Source organism: Helianthus annuus, chromosome 2 (genome assembly GCF_002127325.2).
Source record: "Helianthus annuus cultivar XRQ/B chromosome 2, HanXRQr2.0-SUNRISE, whole genome shotgun sequence".
Taxonomy (NCBI): domain Eukaryota; kingdom Viridiplantae; phylum Streptophyta; class Magnoliopsida; order Asterales; family Asteraceae; genus Helianthus; species Helianthus annuus.
In genome coordinates, this window is record NC_035434.2 from 119,884,670 (window position 1) to 119,901,445 (window position 16,776).

The 16,776-nt window shown below is 39.4% G+C and overlaps 1 protein-coding gene across 1 annotated transcript; it reads right to left on the bottom strand.

The window, feature by feature from the left end:
• Positions 1-2,782: 2,782 nt before the first annotated feature.
• On the bottom strand, positions 2,783-7,147 carry LOC110921695 (vacuolar-processing enzyme). The gene is made up of 9 exons (XM_022166048.2): positions 6,405-7,147; positions 5,017-5,181; positions 4,791-4,947; positions 4,617-4,702; positions 4,322-4,521; positions 4,151-4,199; positions 3,802-4,011; positions 3,227-3,433; positions 2,783-3,150 (listed from the first exon to the last, which is right to left on the bottom strand). The coding sequence occupies exons 1-9, from the start codon at positions 6,588-6,590 to the stop codon at positions 2,968-2,970; spliced, it is 1,443 nt and encodes a 480-aa protein (XP_022021740.1). The 5' UTR covers positions 6,591-7,147; the 3' UTR covers positions 2,783-2,967.
• Positions 7,148-16,776: the final 9,629 nt, after the last annotated feature.

Sequence of the window (16,776 nt, forward strand, 5' to 3'; positions counted from 1 at the left end):
TTGCCAAAACTCATGCGACATGCGTCCATTTGGCTCAGCTTTTACAAGTTGTCAAAACCCGTGCGCCATACGTCCATTTGGCTCAGCTTTTACAAGTTGTCAAAACCCGTGCGCCATACGTCCATTTGGCTCAACTTTTACAAGTTGCCAAAACTCATGCGCCATGCGTCCATTTGGCTCAACTTTACAAGTTGCCAAACCCATGCGCCATGCGTCCGTTTGGCTCAACTTTTTACAAGTTGCCAAAACCCGTGCGACATGCGTCCATTTGGCTCAACTTTTACAAGTTGCCAAAACTCATGCGCCATGCGTCCATTTGGCTCAACTTTTACAAGTTGGCAGAACCCATGCGCCATGCGTCCATTTGGCTCAACTTTCACAAATTGCCAAAACTCATGCGCTCATTAGATAAAACCTTTCAAATCACCTGTACACCATACGCCACGCGTCCTGTTGGCTCAACCTCGCACACTACCAGCAAGTCGCGCGTCGTGCAACCACTGTAACAAAAACTCAAACAGCAAACACACGCCATAAAAACCACTACCCTTATAAGTCCAGAATCCCTCCTAGACGATCAACTCAACTAGAAGGCACACTGGACTGGGGGGACTTGAAGAGGTATGGTCCCAATTCCTTGCCCACATGGCAAGGACCACACCACTTTTTCATCCTACATGGCGCCTACATCAGCAACGTAATCCACAAGCTTCTAGAAGCTTCTGGAAGACGTTAAGGTGGCACCAAAGATGCTCTGACCGACAAGAAGGACAACACGTGTCACCAGACATTGAGCGCCATGTAAGCCTGCAACAAATCAAGGAGCAGCCCGACAACATCAGTACGACGTCTCCAAAACGAACAAATGTAAGCGCGCCACATGTACCACTACACTGACCACGGCAGAGGAGACCAAGAGGATATTCCCCTTGGTCGGATAGCTGGCGCGCAACCACAGCGGGCACAGCTGGTCCTCCCTCCTTCACCCTCCGGCTATAAATAGGATCCTTCATCATCCATGTTGAATCATCTTACCCTCAATATTCACACACTCAACACACACTGTTTATTCTCCCTCAGAACAGTACTTATTCTCACGCCGGAGCCTGGTTAAGAGGGAAACCCCCATATTCCCCTCTTAACGAGACTAACGGTGTTGCTGTTTTGCAGGATCCAGGTCATTTCTACGAGTAAGAAAGGAGACTGAACCCACAGAAGAAAATACCCCTCAGATTAACCTTAGTGTTACTCTGTGTTTCATCAGGTTTGGTTTTCTGTTTGGTGCTCGGAAAAAGGCCGGCCGGTCGGAGATGGTAAACGGTTGCAGGAACTTAAAGGATGAACGATACATCAGAGAAGGATCATTTAGGAGTGAGGCCAAAAATTAGAAGTTCCAATATTTAATATGTTATGGAGCCATGAACTTATAGATCAATTTGTTTGTGATAGCCGATAGGAACAATGAGCAGGAACGTTATGGCGAGATTTCTCAAGAGGAAAGTTGATACGTCTTCCGGATTCGTTGATGTGGATACTTGCGTAATCGGATTGGCGATGAGAATTTAAGTGAAGGTTGTATATGTTATATAGAGAAAGACTTGCTTAAGACAATAGGTTTAAGTGATGTTTTGGATAGATTTCAAAAAATGAAAACCCGTAGGACGACGTTTTAATTATGTTTGTAACAAGGTTTGACGTGTTTTTGATGATTATATAAATTTAGTTCTTTTGTTTTACATGACTTTTGATGATTATATAATTATGTTTGTAACCGATTTTTATTTATATACCTTGGGGCGTAAAATTTTTAAAAATGTTTCGCACCCCCATAAAAAAAATTCTTGAGTCCGCCATTGGATGAATCACACAAGCCTTACTGGCATGCGCACAAGAAAAGAAAAAGAAAACTTTACAGAGACATGATCATGGCAGCATTCTCATCCAATCCATCAAACTATACATACATTCCACTAAAAAACAACTCCTATATCAATATATTTTCACTAAAAACAAATACTTTTTCTCTCTCCTTTTCAATTAAATAATATTATCATTACATTTTTCTCTCTCCTTCACTCACAACCACTTTCTATATATATTAAAAAAATTATACTGGGTGAACAGTGTCCCCCCAAATATACAGATGAACAGTAACATTTTCTCTCTCTTCCACTCACAACCATTTTTTATACCCTTTACAATATAAAAACTACCCCTCAAATATTTTGATGGTTTGAATTAGAATGCTCTAAAGATATGGTGTTCACAGTGCAAATTATCCTTTGACTTTTGTGTTCTTCCTATATTGATATTAGTTTTAGAGGAAATTACCTATTATTCTTGAGACATCCATTATTATTTTTTGGGGTGCTACTTTCTACACCCCCCTATTTACTTTTTTCACCCCCCTCCTCTCACATACTTACAGGTGGGGCCTGCGTGGGACCGACAGTTTTCCTCTCACAAGGAGGGGTATAATCAGGAAAGAGGGGGGGTGCGTATAGAATGAGCCTATTTTTTGACCCACTATGACTTATCTCTATTTTTAAAATTACCCAAAATAACCCATTTGGGTTTTGTTTGGCAGGCCTAATTTATCTAGTTGGTTTATTTATTTATATTAATAGTGTTTGGTCGGGTTAGGACTAGAATGAGTTTTAGTATAAATAGAGGGTTAGAGTTATTGTATTGGTGTGTTTTCATTTATAGATAATAAAAAGAGTCGAACGAGTTCGTTCATCAGGTGTTTGCTAGTTCAATCAAGGGCCTGATTTCCAACAGATTCAACAACGTAGAACCACTGCAACTAATTTCTTAATATACATATGCACATACATGTAACTGATTATAGCATTACATACAGACGATATATATGTTTATATAATGAAGTTAAAGACTAGCAACAAATATATGATATTTGGCGAATTTAAGCATACGGGTCGATCACTCTTTGAAGAATCAAAAACATTATGCTGTGAAACCGCGGCTAAGTGAACTCCAAGGGTTTGAGGGGAAGGTGGTGCATGCCTGTGATGATGCAGCAGCCATCTGCTCATTTGTGACTCCAGCGTTGCACAAATTAGCAATGGATCGCATGTGTTTCATGCCATATTGCGATAGAGATCCACAATGTGTCTCGAACGTCCTCACCTATACATACACGAGCATGAAATGTAAGGAAATTTCATCCGTTAATAAACCCGGGAGAGAGGATTTACAGGCTTACAAATGTTTTAAGGCAGGTCCAGTCATCAACTAGAGGTTTCCCGGCAGATCGAACGGTTTTTAGCACCTCAGGACCCTTTTCCAATCCAAACAAAAGCTTGCCAATGAGTTGTATACTGCTGTCTATGTGCATTCTATGAGACATGGCTTCCGTAAACTTTTCCTGAGCTTCGGTTTTCTTATCAGAACCTTCTGGAGCCTTCCGGTACTGTCACAAAAAAAATTAAACTTAAAAGTTGTCAAAATAGAGAATCCAGCAGACTGGGTAGTGGGTCAAAAAAACAATCAGTTTCGAAGTGTGTCAAGATGGGTTGGCCGGTTGGGCTGAACCGCAAACACATTCCTATTATCATTTTCTTAAATTTTATTATAAAATTGGGCCCAATATGATTACAAAAAAATCAAAACGTTTTAGTAAGACAATTTAGGAGATTCATTCCCCTTTTAAAGCCGACCAGTTACAGGTAAAACATGACCCAAATTGACCCAGTTATAAGTAAACGAGCCGAAAATTTTGAGATTAATACAGTGAATGATGAAGAAAGAAGGAAAGAACAAGGTTCGGGTTGGACAAACCTTATGCCAGAAATGTAAAAGATCAGCGTCACGCTGATTAACAGCTTTTGGTGATCGAAATAGGGAGTTTTCTTCGCTAAAAGTGAAATTTTCGTTCGCAGGGTTTGTACCCATATACACGTAAAGATTATCTGTGCTGAGTGGCAAGTCCCCATATTGCATCACATGGGATCCATAATAATAGTTGCCACCTGAGGTTCTTTCCTTAACCTGCAAAAATTAGAAAACCAACGGCACCAAATGAATAAGTTGTTTTTAATGGAAAAAGGAACTTCAAAAGCTAGACAACTTGAAAAATGTTTTGCATTTGTGATTTCAAGAAACCGAACTCAGCTAGTATAGTTCTTACGAGTTTATACTGCTGCTTGATAGTTTCTGTTCGCAGGTTGTGAACATCACTGTAAGCATGAATATAATCAATTACAAGAGTATCACACTAAATTGCATGTTATAAAAAAAGGCTACTATTTTTTATTTTCCTCGGAAACTAATAAAAGGGTATTTTAGTCATTTAACATACCAATCTTCCATCCAAGCGACGCTATACAAGTCACCCAAACAGGTGTCATACTCCGGGGGTGGGCTAGGATAATCCCCAGGGCAATAGGTGCCCCAACTGTTTTCGTACGGGTTAGAGGCTGTGGTTGCATAAATATTCAAACCTTGAGGAAGAAGACCGTCAAATATACTTCCAGACTCACAAGCTTCAAGGTAAAATACCTGGAGATATAACATATACAAATTCCAAAATCAGCATTTCTAATTAACAACATTTGATAGTACATTCAATAAAATAAAAATAAAATAAAAAATACCAAGCTTTTGTAGGTTCTAGAAGCATTCTTTTGTTTCAAGACCTCATTAAGATCATTTGCATACAGATAAGGATATGTTGGCATCCCTGATAACATTTACAAAATTACCAAAACATCAGTTGAATAAAATATAGCTATTTCAGTTTAAAAGGAGTTAAGGAACCAGTTGCTAACCGAGCACACCAGGACCACCATGGTCAGTGTAGTAGATGAAAATACGATCATTTGGACCGCTATCCACTACCTTTCCACTTCCCCCTTTGACTTTACTTTTATCTCCAAGCAAAACAGCAAAAAAGTTGTCAACATTCACATCGTCCCCAGTGTAATCCTGTTTCAAGCAATTGTGGCAGATCAAATAACAACTTTGATTGAATTAAAAAGGTCATGAGAAACAAACCTTTGGGACTCCATGATACACATCATCACCATCCGGGCTGTTAATAATGACTCCTTGCCTGGGATTCTCCGGATTATACGCGATGTCATCATACATGAAAACAACTATATTTTCATCCTTAAGGCCACCGGTTTTCAATATTTGATATGCATGACATACATCTGCCTGCAGCAAACAAAGAATGGCACTTCAATAAATTTAGCAAAGTAGAGAACACACCATCATCATCATCATACTCAGTAAATCCCACCGATAGCAAAGCTAAGGTAGGGTCTGAGAAGGGTAAGATGTAGACAGCCTTACCTCTACCCCGTAGGAATAGAGAGGCTGCTTCCAGTGAGACCCCCGGCTCGATAGTAGTTTTGCATCAAGCCTTGGACATAAGGCACATAACACTCAGCAAAGGCCGATTAGTGCATGTACCCCCTTGTCCTTCAGCTATCAACACCACCGCGTGATGCATGATTAACCGTCCCCCGTTTTTTAACATTATTTTCACGAAATTAGTAAAATAATGTTAGAATTAGTGCACTTTCACTTTGCCCCCGAGGGCCACATATATATAAATATACGCGCATACCGAAAGTGTGGCGTAAAGTAGAGAACACACCAAACCATGAATTTCCCTTAGCTAATCAAGAAGTCATCAATTATAAGTATTGCTTGATTAAAATATTTTTTTAGCCAGCAAAAAAAACTTTTCTTTCTATGTTGTTTGCTTTTTATTGCTATATTTCTAGTTTGGTTTATTTGCTGTCGGGAGTCTTTCTGAAAGCAGGCACTCTATCCAGGTAAATCCCATCTTTCCCAAACCCTATCAATAGCTTTGCTATTTGTGTGATTTACCAGGTATATTGTTGATGCTTGATTATATATAATTTACGAAGACAGGTAACTGGGCCAGATTGGCCCGTCAGACCAGAAACCGACTACATAACCGGTCCTGTGGAGCTTATTTAACCAGCCAATTACCCAGTTAAGTTAAACCGACAACCCCGACCAGGTAGTTGGACCAGATTTTAACATTTAATCTGTTAAACGCACCCAAACAGTATGTTTCATATTTTTTTTTTATAAATCAATTATTACACATATTTATAACTTTTAAATTATTTATGACGTACGCACTTAAATTACCACCAATACAGGTTATACAAGTAGCAACAAAATACTCAAAACTGACATAACATAAACGACCAATAAAAAGTCAAAATTACTCAAATCGACGAATTCAGTAACAAATTTAACACAAATATCCTCCTAATACAGAATTTCTTAACATAACCGTAAAATGAATCCATAAATTTTGAAATATCTAATCAACGTGAGTGAGAAATTGATCGGAATTCGTAACCTAATCATTGGATATTAATTTCAGTAACAATCACCTGATGCCTGTAGTTGGAGTAACCGTTAGATCCGGCGATCAATATCGCCCATCTGGTACCAACGGAGTCATCGTCGGAAAAGTCAAACTTTTCCGATGGCAACCGGATGAGATCCTCCGTCAGTTCGCGACCGTTGACCGCTGCGATTATCGAGAGAGCGAACAGAATAAGCAGGTGGCGATTCATCTTGATCGTCGGTTGCTGGAGAAGATATTAGTTGAATGTTGATGCGAGTGTATATATGGATATGATATAATATCTGTAGCTCCAATCAGTAGTGTAGTCTAAACGTACAAGTACTCAATGCATAATTCTCAATGCATAATGTATATGTGGGATCTTTTGATGTGTGCCTAAATTGTAGTAAAGGGCCTTACTTTTTGTTGTGTGACAGTTTGGTCCTTCTACAAGGGTAAGGGAATATTAAGAAGCATGGGGAGTGGGGACACATGAATATTCAAAGAGAAACTTGATTCAAGGAAAAAAGGGTTTCTGGAATTTTATAAAGACATGAAAATGTTTTTTTGTTTTTAAAATATGTCACATGTATTATGCTTAGAATGGAGGATGATTTAGCACAAACTTTTCTATTTATGGTGTTAGTTTTGACAATTTTTAATTAATGTTAAATACATATAAAAATGCATGATATTAGGGTAGGTGTGATGTGGTGTAACCCGTTAAAACCCGGTAATTACTAAATCATCAATCAACAACTCACTAACCTTATGTGAACCTGTAGGAAATCGCATCCACTATTGTGACAACCGACAAAATTCCATGATAATTCCGTACAACTTAATCACTATTTATATATTTTAATTGCGTATATTAGATTTGATTGTGGATAATTGAGTCATACAAAGTCTATGTCACACCTTGGCTTTGCGGAAGCGTGGGTTAATTGGTGTGACTTCTTAATACCATAGCAACAATCATAACAATGCTATATGATAAAAACATGTGATACTCATCCAATAATAAAGTTTAGAAAATCCCATTTTTAACAATCACAAAATAAGTTACAAACCTTGACTTGATTTAAATGAGTTCATAAAAACTTATCAAAAGTCTTTAAAACAATACTAGGTTTAGGAATATGTAACCCGTCCAGGAAGAGGTTACACCTTCTAAACCCTGGATGACTTCTTTATTCAAACGCAGCTTGAAAATACGTGCATATCGTGCCAGATCCGTTAGTTTCCTGAAATACATGTAGTTTGAAAAGTCAACATAAAGTTGAGCGAGTTCATGTGTAAGTGGGTATGTATAACCCGTTGTAAAAACGTCTGTATGCATAAAAATCCCTGGTATGTAGCAAATAAGGAAAAAAAGAGATCACCATTGGGTTGGAAAGCCAATGATATGTGTGAAGTGCTGTAGGAAGACTCAAACCTAGCAGATTTTGCGATGGGTACAAAGTCACCACCTGGTCCATTAAGCGGGCTCAGGGGTTGGGCTCGCTACACCCAGATAGATCTACCGCTACTGTCCCTCGGTCCTACAATGAGGATTAATGGCCTCAAGTTGCGCCTACCCACTCACATGATCTAAGTAATAACCCTCCTTACGCTAACCATACCATGTAAAAAGTACTTGTAATCATAGTAACATGTATTTCACCCCCGCAGTTTAGAAAACTGAAAACAGTTAAGAGAAAAGGGGGACATGAACTCACCGAAGTGCGTCTCTAAAAGTATCTCCCAGACAATCTGCTGTGCGACGACCTACACGTACTAACTTCTATTAGACGGACGGTCGTGCCTTAGCTTAAGGTTTAATGTTCTTGGGAAATAGTTAGGCAACTATTTCGTAATTACACTTCGTAATTATTTGGTAATATATTCCTTCCCAAGGATGGGGGTTTTAATACATGTGCGTTCGTATAACTTCGAAATATATTATTAAGTCTCACTTAATGTAATGTAATATATTTTATTTCATTTGTCCAAAATACTTTACTTCCAAAATATTTTTCCCAAAAATATTATATTTTATTCCATATAATTTTCCAAAATAATATCCTTGTCAAAATACACACTTATGAGTATTTTCTGAAAATACGTAAGTTACGTTGTAAGGTTCGGGTGGTATAAATAATACTGGTGTAACTTAAATATTTATTTGTGATAGCGTTGGTATTATTTTGGGGTCGTTAATATTCAGTATGTTCCAGTAATATTATTTTTACTCTAAAAATAATATCTATGTAGTTCGCAAAGTAATCATAAAATCACACAAGTATTTTACTACGAAATATATATTCTAAATATATATTTAACAAGTTTTATTTGTGAAAATCCCACTTCCGACACTTGGAAGTTTTATAATAAAATCGTGGCGAAATTTATTTGGAAAACAAGTTAAAAAAATATTCATAACACTTGTCGTAAAAATATTTTCCAAGTGTTATATTTCTCGAACAATTTCGCCAGAGTTTCCTCTGTAACTGGAGGTGGCCACGCTTTCAAGCGTATCATTTTCTTTTAAAATTTCAATCGACCAATTTCCAATCATCAACAAACAATGTTCAACCATTAAACTAGTCAAAACAAATATAAATCGCAAACACATGAACTTGCGAGTTGTGTAAAAATGTGTAGTAACTTTTCAACACATTTAATGGATCTTTCCATCTTTGAAAATAAAATCATTTTCTTGAAAATCTTATTTTTAACGAAAATGCAAGTTTACATCTTCTTGGTCACAATTACAAAAATATTTCTTTGTTAAATTCTTTCGTTACACAAGTGTCTACACACTTTTTGGTTCACAAAAATGTCTTTATTTCAAGAAAGATCCGGCTTTTGAAATATGATTTCATCATACACTTGGTTCTTCAAAAATACCACTTGTAGATCCTTAGATCTACTAGTTTAGAATTCCATTTCATAAGAAAAATCGCTTTTACACAAGTTCATGTTTGTGAGTGAAAGGGTTCGTCATCTAGTTATTTTTACACTAAACATAGTGCTAGTTCATGTTCCATGAACATGACCTAGCGTGGTTAGATGACGATCCATTCCCCTACTAGCATCCAACAATAATAAATAACCATAACAAAACAAGTTCCATAAGTTTTACACTAATATTTACTCATTAACCACCATATTCGTCATTCTAACAAGACTTTTAGTTTAGTTTTCGCATGTTCATGAATTTTATCCGTTAAACTTCTCATTAACCACTTTAAATATGAATAAGAAGATGTTTAGAATCACTTACAACTAGCTCAAGGCTAGGGAAGAAACTAGACGAAAAATGGGTGGTTAATAGCGTCGTAGAGAGGTCCTTGCGATTCCGTGAGCACCGGGTCTCCTCGTATGAGCTCTAACACCTTGGTATGTATATAAAATGCCTTGATCAAAATTGAAAAGTGATGGTGGGTGTGTATGTATGTTCGGCCGAGAGTATTAGTGAGAGGGGAGAGAGAGTTCACTTTTTGTGTTGTTGTTGCAAATGAATGTCTAATTCACCAAGTATTCTTATAGACCATATTATATATTTGTCGATGGTGTAATAGTGTAATATGTTTAGTGGATATTAGACAAAGCAACTTAAATAATTATAAATTGTAAGGGTGGTGTCCCCTAAGTGGGACGATCGGTTATGGGGGGGGGGGGATAATTGGTTTGGTTCAATTTCAACTAAATAGGTTAGTTATATTTAGTTAATTAGGTATTTAAATTAGAGTATTATGTGTGTAGTAATTATAACGGGTGTTAGGGTATTCGGGGACCCTAACTAGCTCAGAAAAAGAAAAATAGTGTCCATGTCAATATTTTTATGTTCCGGATAAAGTCCGGTTGTTCGGTTGGATATTAATCCGTTAAAGTGCTAAATAATCATTTAAAGTGTCGTTAATATAAGTTTTAGTGACACAATAAATTCCCGACACTTTGGAAAGTGTCTAGTATTATTTTTCTCACGTTTTTGCACTTTACTAGTTAATTCAAATGCTGAATTTTTATTTAAAGTGCAGAATTTCGTGTTGAGAACATATTTTTGGCACATCCGGTCACTATAACTATCATCTAGTGACGCAGTTCTACAACCCTCTTATCCCTACACTCTCTACTAGTGTAGTAAACTATTTCTAGCTCATACAGGCCTTAGAGGCAGTGTCTGCCTGATGCTAGCTATATCAGCATGTTTAATGGGTTATCCGTTCATTGTGCTACTGTGCTTTTGTGCATCAAGTTTGTCACTAAAGTTCTTGTGTAAGTAAATGGAGTGACAGCAAATAAAATATGAGGCATGGTTATATATATTTCAGAAATCATGTAGGAGTTTATTTACAACTGTAAGCACAGTAATTAAGCAGTAATTAAATATTAATTAATTCGTACGGATACCTGGTTTGGTGAGGGTTGTCACATTCTCCCCCCGTTAAAGAAAGTTCGTCCCCGAAATTTGTACTACCTTAACTCCTTATGGTTACGTCACACATGTATATATATAAATAACATCGAGATAGATAATCATCAAATCGAATCAAACCTTACTCACACTTGGTGGGTCCAAGAATATATAAGAACTCGAATTCTAGGGTTAAAGAGGTGTGTGCTTTTAGCATTAGTTGTCAAGGTACAAGACGTACTTGACGTATAATTTAGCGCAAACCAACTAGTAGGGGGTTCCACAAAGAGGAGCCTTGACTAAAAAGACTCTCAAACGATCGATCGTAATATGCACACGGGTTTTCACGAAACATAGCACCCGCAATATAAATTCAAAATCCACAACTTAAATAAAATAGTAAATTGATCTGTCAACTCCCGAGTAGTCGAATGGTAAGATTCAGTGTGTCGAACGTTTTGAATGGCGAGAATACGCGAGTGAACACAAGTGATATCTGGTGTAACCTTGCTTTGATTTGTAGTTGCATCAGGAATGTCGAAATGACCAGTTAACAAAAGTTTATGTGTTTTCGTGCGAAACGGTTAACCATGATTTGCGCAAGCTACAAGTTTGTAATGACACCACAAGGTGTCGTAATGACATAATTCCATGATAGCGGTGATTGAACAAGTTCACCGTGTTTGAGATCAGATGAAAGTGTACCGAAACAAGCCTGGAGAATTGATTTACACAATGTCATAAAGTTTTCAGTTGAACACGGAATCATCAAAGAGCCACAGTTTTGATTGAAGATGAAAAATTATTAAGTACTGTAAGGCATTTGATTGATAACGGAAGAATCGTTAGGAGGTACATGGTGTTTATGAAATGAATATATGTACCATTGTTTTAACACCCAACTATGTTGAGACCGATTTAATCGTGATAAGCAAACGGATTTAGAGCGAGTCAATAAACAATTAAATCCGGGTATGAGGTGCGTAATCAAATTAGCGCAAGCTTCAATTCTGTGAAAGTATCACCGCAAGGTATCAAGTCAATCAACGATTTGGTGGAGTCATAGATCAAACAAGTCTACTATGACTCGAAGCAAAAGGATCAGTGCCAAAGTATTAGAATATGATGCTCTCAATACATCATATGGCGTCTCAAATCAAACATGTGAACTGGATAAGTTCAAGCAATCAAACTTAGTTTCAACGTAACTCAACAATAATCGTACATATCAACAAGGGACTCTTGGCATGTTAGCAAACATGTAATTTGAAAGAAAGCGGTTTCATGAAGATGTGTTGACTTGATAACAAAAGAGTCAACAATGACAAGGACGTAGGTCATTCGAATCACAAACCAGTATTTAGATTTAACATCGTAATATCTGATCTTTAATGAAACATTTATTCGAAATGAAACTGCATGCGTAGCAAAAGGTGCATGTGTGGCAAATAAGTTTCCAAGAAAATGAAGCGATGTGTATTTGCTATATTTGAAGAAATGACCAAGTATTCGAAACAAACGTGTGTTCGCTCTCAGTGAAGGAAATCAACGTGATGCAACTACTTTGAGGGGAGTGGAAATGCAATATCTACTCGTTAGAAGTAAAAGTGAAGATTTCAACGGAAGCAAATTTAAGTACTTTCGGTTTCGTTAACTGAAGTGACAAGTTTGTCAAGTTAATGACGTTTGATTGAGTTGACAGATATGGTTTCTAAGTAAAACCCTTACGTGTTTGGTCTGGGTTCCCAAAAGTCCTAGATATAAGTTTTCTAGATTCTCCAGATTTCGTATCCCGTGTGGATCTGGTCTGTACATTGTACAGGAAACACCATTCTTGTGTATGTCTATGAACAAGTCATTGTCCCACAATTTTCGTCCCGGTATACTTTCTTCCTAAATTTTCACTGCTAACGACGCTCGGTCGTTGATCAGTCGTGTAGTAGCAGTTGGGTCCTCACAGTTAATTATGTAAGAGGTTCGTTAACCCTTAGCAGAAGTCACTTGACTCTCGTGTGTTAGCTCGTTCGGCTCTGGTTAGTTGATGTTTATTTGAAAATCATCATCCTCATTTTTGACAAGCAGAAACGGGGTTACCCAAAAGGGACATCTTGGTCTGTTATCTTCCTTCTCTATCCACCACTGAGGTTGCACTGTCAGTCCTTGCATCTCTGAAAATGTAAGTCGTACGATGTATCGACTACAGGTACGGTACCTGGAATTTAAATCGATGCGAGATTCGATTAATTGTTGTGGAGATGATTCCGGCAAGTCTTCGAGGAAGACTTCAGGATATTCTCCGATCACGAGGGTATCGTTAAGTTTTAGTTCTTCGGCTCCCTTGTCCCCGACATGAGCCAGGAAACAACACATCTTTCCCACAACAACTTTCGTGCCTTAAATAATTCGTGATCGGTGGTGGCGTATCCTGCTTCGTGAGTCACGATCATTCCTTCATTCGTCATCGAGGTGCGGATATCAACCTCCGCTCGATCGCTTGCCAAATAATACATCCAATTACCACGTTGAAGCTTCCCAACTCAACTGGCAATAGATCTAGCGTAAACTTACGCTCTCCGGGTTCTATCGTGCCGATTCCAGTTACTGCGTTGGCTTCCACTAGCTTCCCCTAAGCTAGTTCTAATGGGTACTGGAATAACTACTTACTTGCTACGTAAACCAATTATGCTCTCGAACACTAGAAGTGCGAGTCGTAAAATTTGCAACAGTAGTTGGCAATACAGATGCATAATATTGAGTAATATGGGACGTACCGCTATCCATGCTTGGATCCCTGGCGTGCCTCCCTAGCTCTGGTGGGGAGCTTTCATCCTTGCGCCTGATTGTTTTTAGGGCAGTATCTTCTGAAATGCTTTTTGCTTCCACAGTTTAAACATCCTCGAGCACGCTTCTGTTTATTGCTCATTCTGCCATGACAATTATCATTGTCGTTGTCCCCTTCGTGATTCTCACTACCGTCTTGGCCCCCATTACTATGTTCAGTATTTTGCCAACAAGTTTCCTTGACATGTCCCACCTTGCCACAGTTACCACAATTTCCATATTTGCATCGCCCGACATGATAACGTAAACAATTGTCGCACTTAGGTAGGATACCCTTGTAATCTTTTCCCTTTTTGGCCTTCTTCTTGTTACTTACCCGAGTAACCATCTTGAAATTTGCGAGCTTCCTCTTGTTATCCCTAGATGCCTTTATAGCAGTCTCCTTTTTCTCCTCCGCAGTGGAAAATTCTCCTCGTCTAACTGCTTCTTCTGTGAGTGCTATGCTTATGTTGATAGCCTCGGTGATCGTTGACGGTTTTGATGTTGTTACCAGACTTAGAATCTGAGGTGCCAATCCCCTTATGAACTGTTCAATTCTCTTAAACTCTGGTGCCCCCAGGAGTAAGGCAACTTGTGATAATTCATTAAATCTCTGCACATACTCCGCTATCTTTGGTCCTTCCATTTTGAAGTTCCACAGTTCTGTCTCCAATCTCTGGACTTTTGCCCTTGAGCAATATCTTTCACGCATCAGATTTTTCAGTTCGTCCCACGTCATAGCATACGCAGCGGTCTCGCCCATTGTCCGAAATTTAATGGTTCCACCATGACAGAGCCTCATCCACCAATAGTCCAGTTATATACTTGACTTGATGTTCATGGTCACATTTGCTTAATCGTAAAACTGAATCTGTCTTTTCAACCCAACGCACGAAGGCTAAGGCACCCCCGGTGCCGTCGAACTCTCGAGGTTTGTGGTCCAAGAACTGCTTGTAGGTGCAGCCGTTGGGGGGGTTATTTCCTGAGGTACCTCTGCTGCAATCGGAGCGATGGGCCTCGTACCGTGCGATGGCCTGTAAGAGGTGCTCTCGCATTTCCGCCTCTGTTGTAGGTAGAGGGTGGTTGATATTGGTGTTCCCTTGAGTCGACATCTTCCTAGAAGAAGGTCGGTTAGGTCAGGTCTCGTGAAGGACGCGAGCACATTAGTCTCTATTCAACGGATAAGACCTCCTAGGTGTATTACATATACGTATATACGCAGTCGTTATACATTCAGTCACATATTATCTCATGTATTGCACATCTTGTAAATAGGAAGGTAGCAAGTAAGCATGTAGCATTATAGTTATCGCACAAATACGTAGATCAACAGCGTTCTTAGTGGGGACATAGCGGCGGAGTTTTTCGTTAGTCAGTGGTCGTAAGTATTGTCGTGTGTTTAAAGCTGATTGGGCTTTCATTATCCTCCGGCCACAATCACGGTGTCTTACAAAACGCGTCGCATCAGAAGGGACACATGGTCACCCTACCCTTGTCCAACAAGTATTTTGTTGCATCAAAACTACGTAGTCAGAAGTGGTACTCAAAAGTCTCCGAAATCCCGGCTTATCATTAGCGTACTTACCCAAGCGTAATGCAATCCGCATAATCCAGAAACCAACTATACTGGTTACTGAGGTGGAGGAGGAAAGAAAAGTAAACTGTCGACATGCGTGAATCCCTCCTCGAGCTAGTATATACGTTGAAGTAACTAGCTGGTCTGTTGCTTGATAGTAAAGAAACGAGCATCAGCATCCTGGGAACGATGTAGTAGTAGTGGTCAAGTGCGCAAAAGGGATCTTGAGGGATGTGGCGGATCAATGCACACTAATGAAAGACAAAGTGGAGGACGTGGTGTTTCACAGAAACTTTTTAGACAATATGCTGTCTTGTGATGTAGACACTTAACTCTTGTTTTCGGTTATGTTATGTTTTGTATCTGAAGTTGCCGATCGTGGTGTCAGCTCAAGCTCCAACATTCTGCGGCTCATATCCTTAAACTGTAGTTGATGTTACAGGAGCACTCATCCTGTGTACAGCCTCCATAGTGAGAGGGATGGCAAGGGTCTAAAGTCAGTATAGCGTGTTTTAGGATCCATTAAAGTGGCTCGTACGGCGTTGTAGCGGAGAATATAGCAATTGGTGCAACCTATGCAGTTGGGAAAATGCTGTTGTAGCGGTTGAATTGTTATGCGGGTGCTGGCCTGAAGTACTTTCCCGGGGTGTGGTTATATTCTGAAAGAAAGCTATAGGCACCTTGACGCAATGGAAGTCTGTCTTCATAGGGGAAAGGAGCAATGTCGTCGGTTGCGGGTGCAAAACAAACGTTTCAACCAGTAGAGAAATTGTCAGGTGCTGGTGCTGGGTTAGATAGCAGGGGTGCAATGTCTGGTCGGTCCAAAAGAAACAGGATCGTGATCACATAAAGATGTAGGTTCGGCAGACGCAGCATCAAGCTGACCCAAAAGGTGTAGAAGCTAGCTCAAGAGTAGGCTCTGAGTTGTGTAACGGTGTGGTGTCTCGAGCAGGTGATAGAGCAGCAGCCATGTCATCGTCGTCTTAGTAGTAATGTGCTGCATTCCAGCTGTTTGTAAGGTTGCAGGTATCACAGACATAAAGGAGTCTGAATGCATGCTAGAATCAGAGGATGGCTTGTTGACAGGGGTCTTAAGAAGTGAGGTTAGTGACGGTGTTTTCGTCTGATTTTCTATCGTTATGGCGTCGGCAGAAGGACCATTGATAAGCATGCCAACGTAGTCATATAATGGTTGTCGAGTGGCCAACCTTCAGTAGACATGTCCGCAGGAAACAGGGGTGCATCGATAGGAACTGAAGCAGGTGCCACAGGTACCACAAAAGGCGGGTAGTCATCATCATCATCATCTATCCACCCATTTCGGGTGTGCGCGTATCGAGGGTCAACATGGGTCGCAAAGAGTGCATGATCGGGCTCTATAGGCACAGGATCAGGAAGAGGGGCAACAACAACAGGGTCAGCGGGTATATCAACAACAACATGATCATCCTCCAACAGTGGAGCAACAATAGAATGATCATCGACAGGTAAATCGGCAATCAAAGGATCAACAGGGTCAACAGGGTCCTCCATGGGGTGATCTAGGTGTATAAACTCAATGTCCCGGTCTGGATCGAAACCAGGTGGGAAGGCGAGGTCTGTATTAATGGCCTCAAG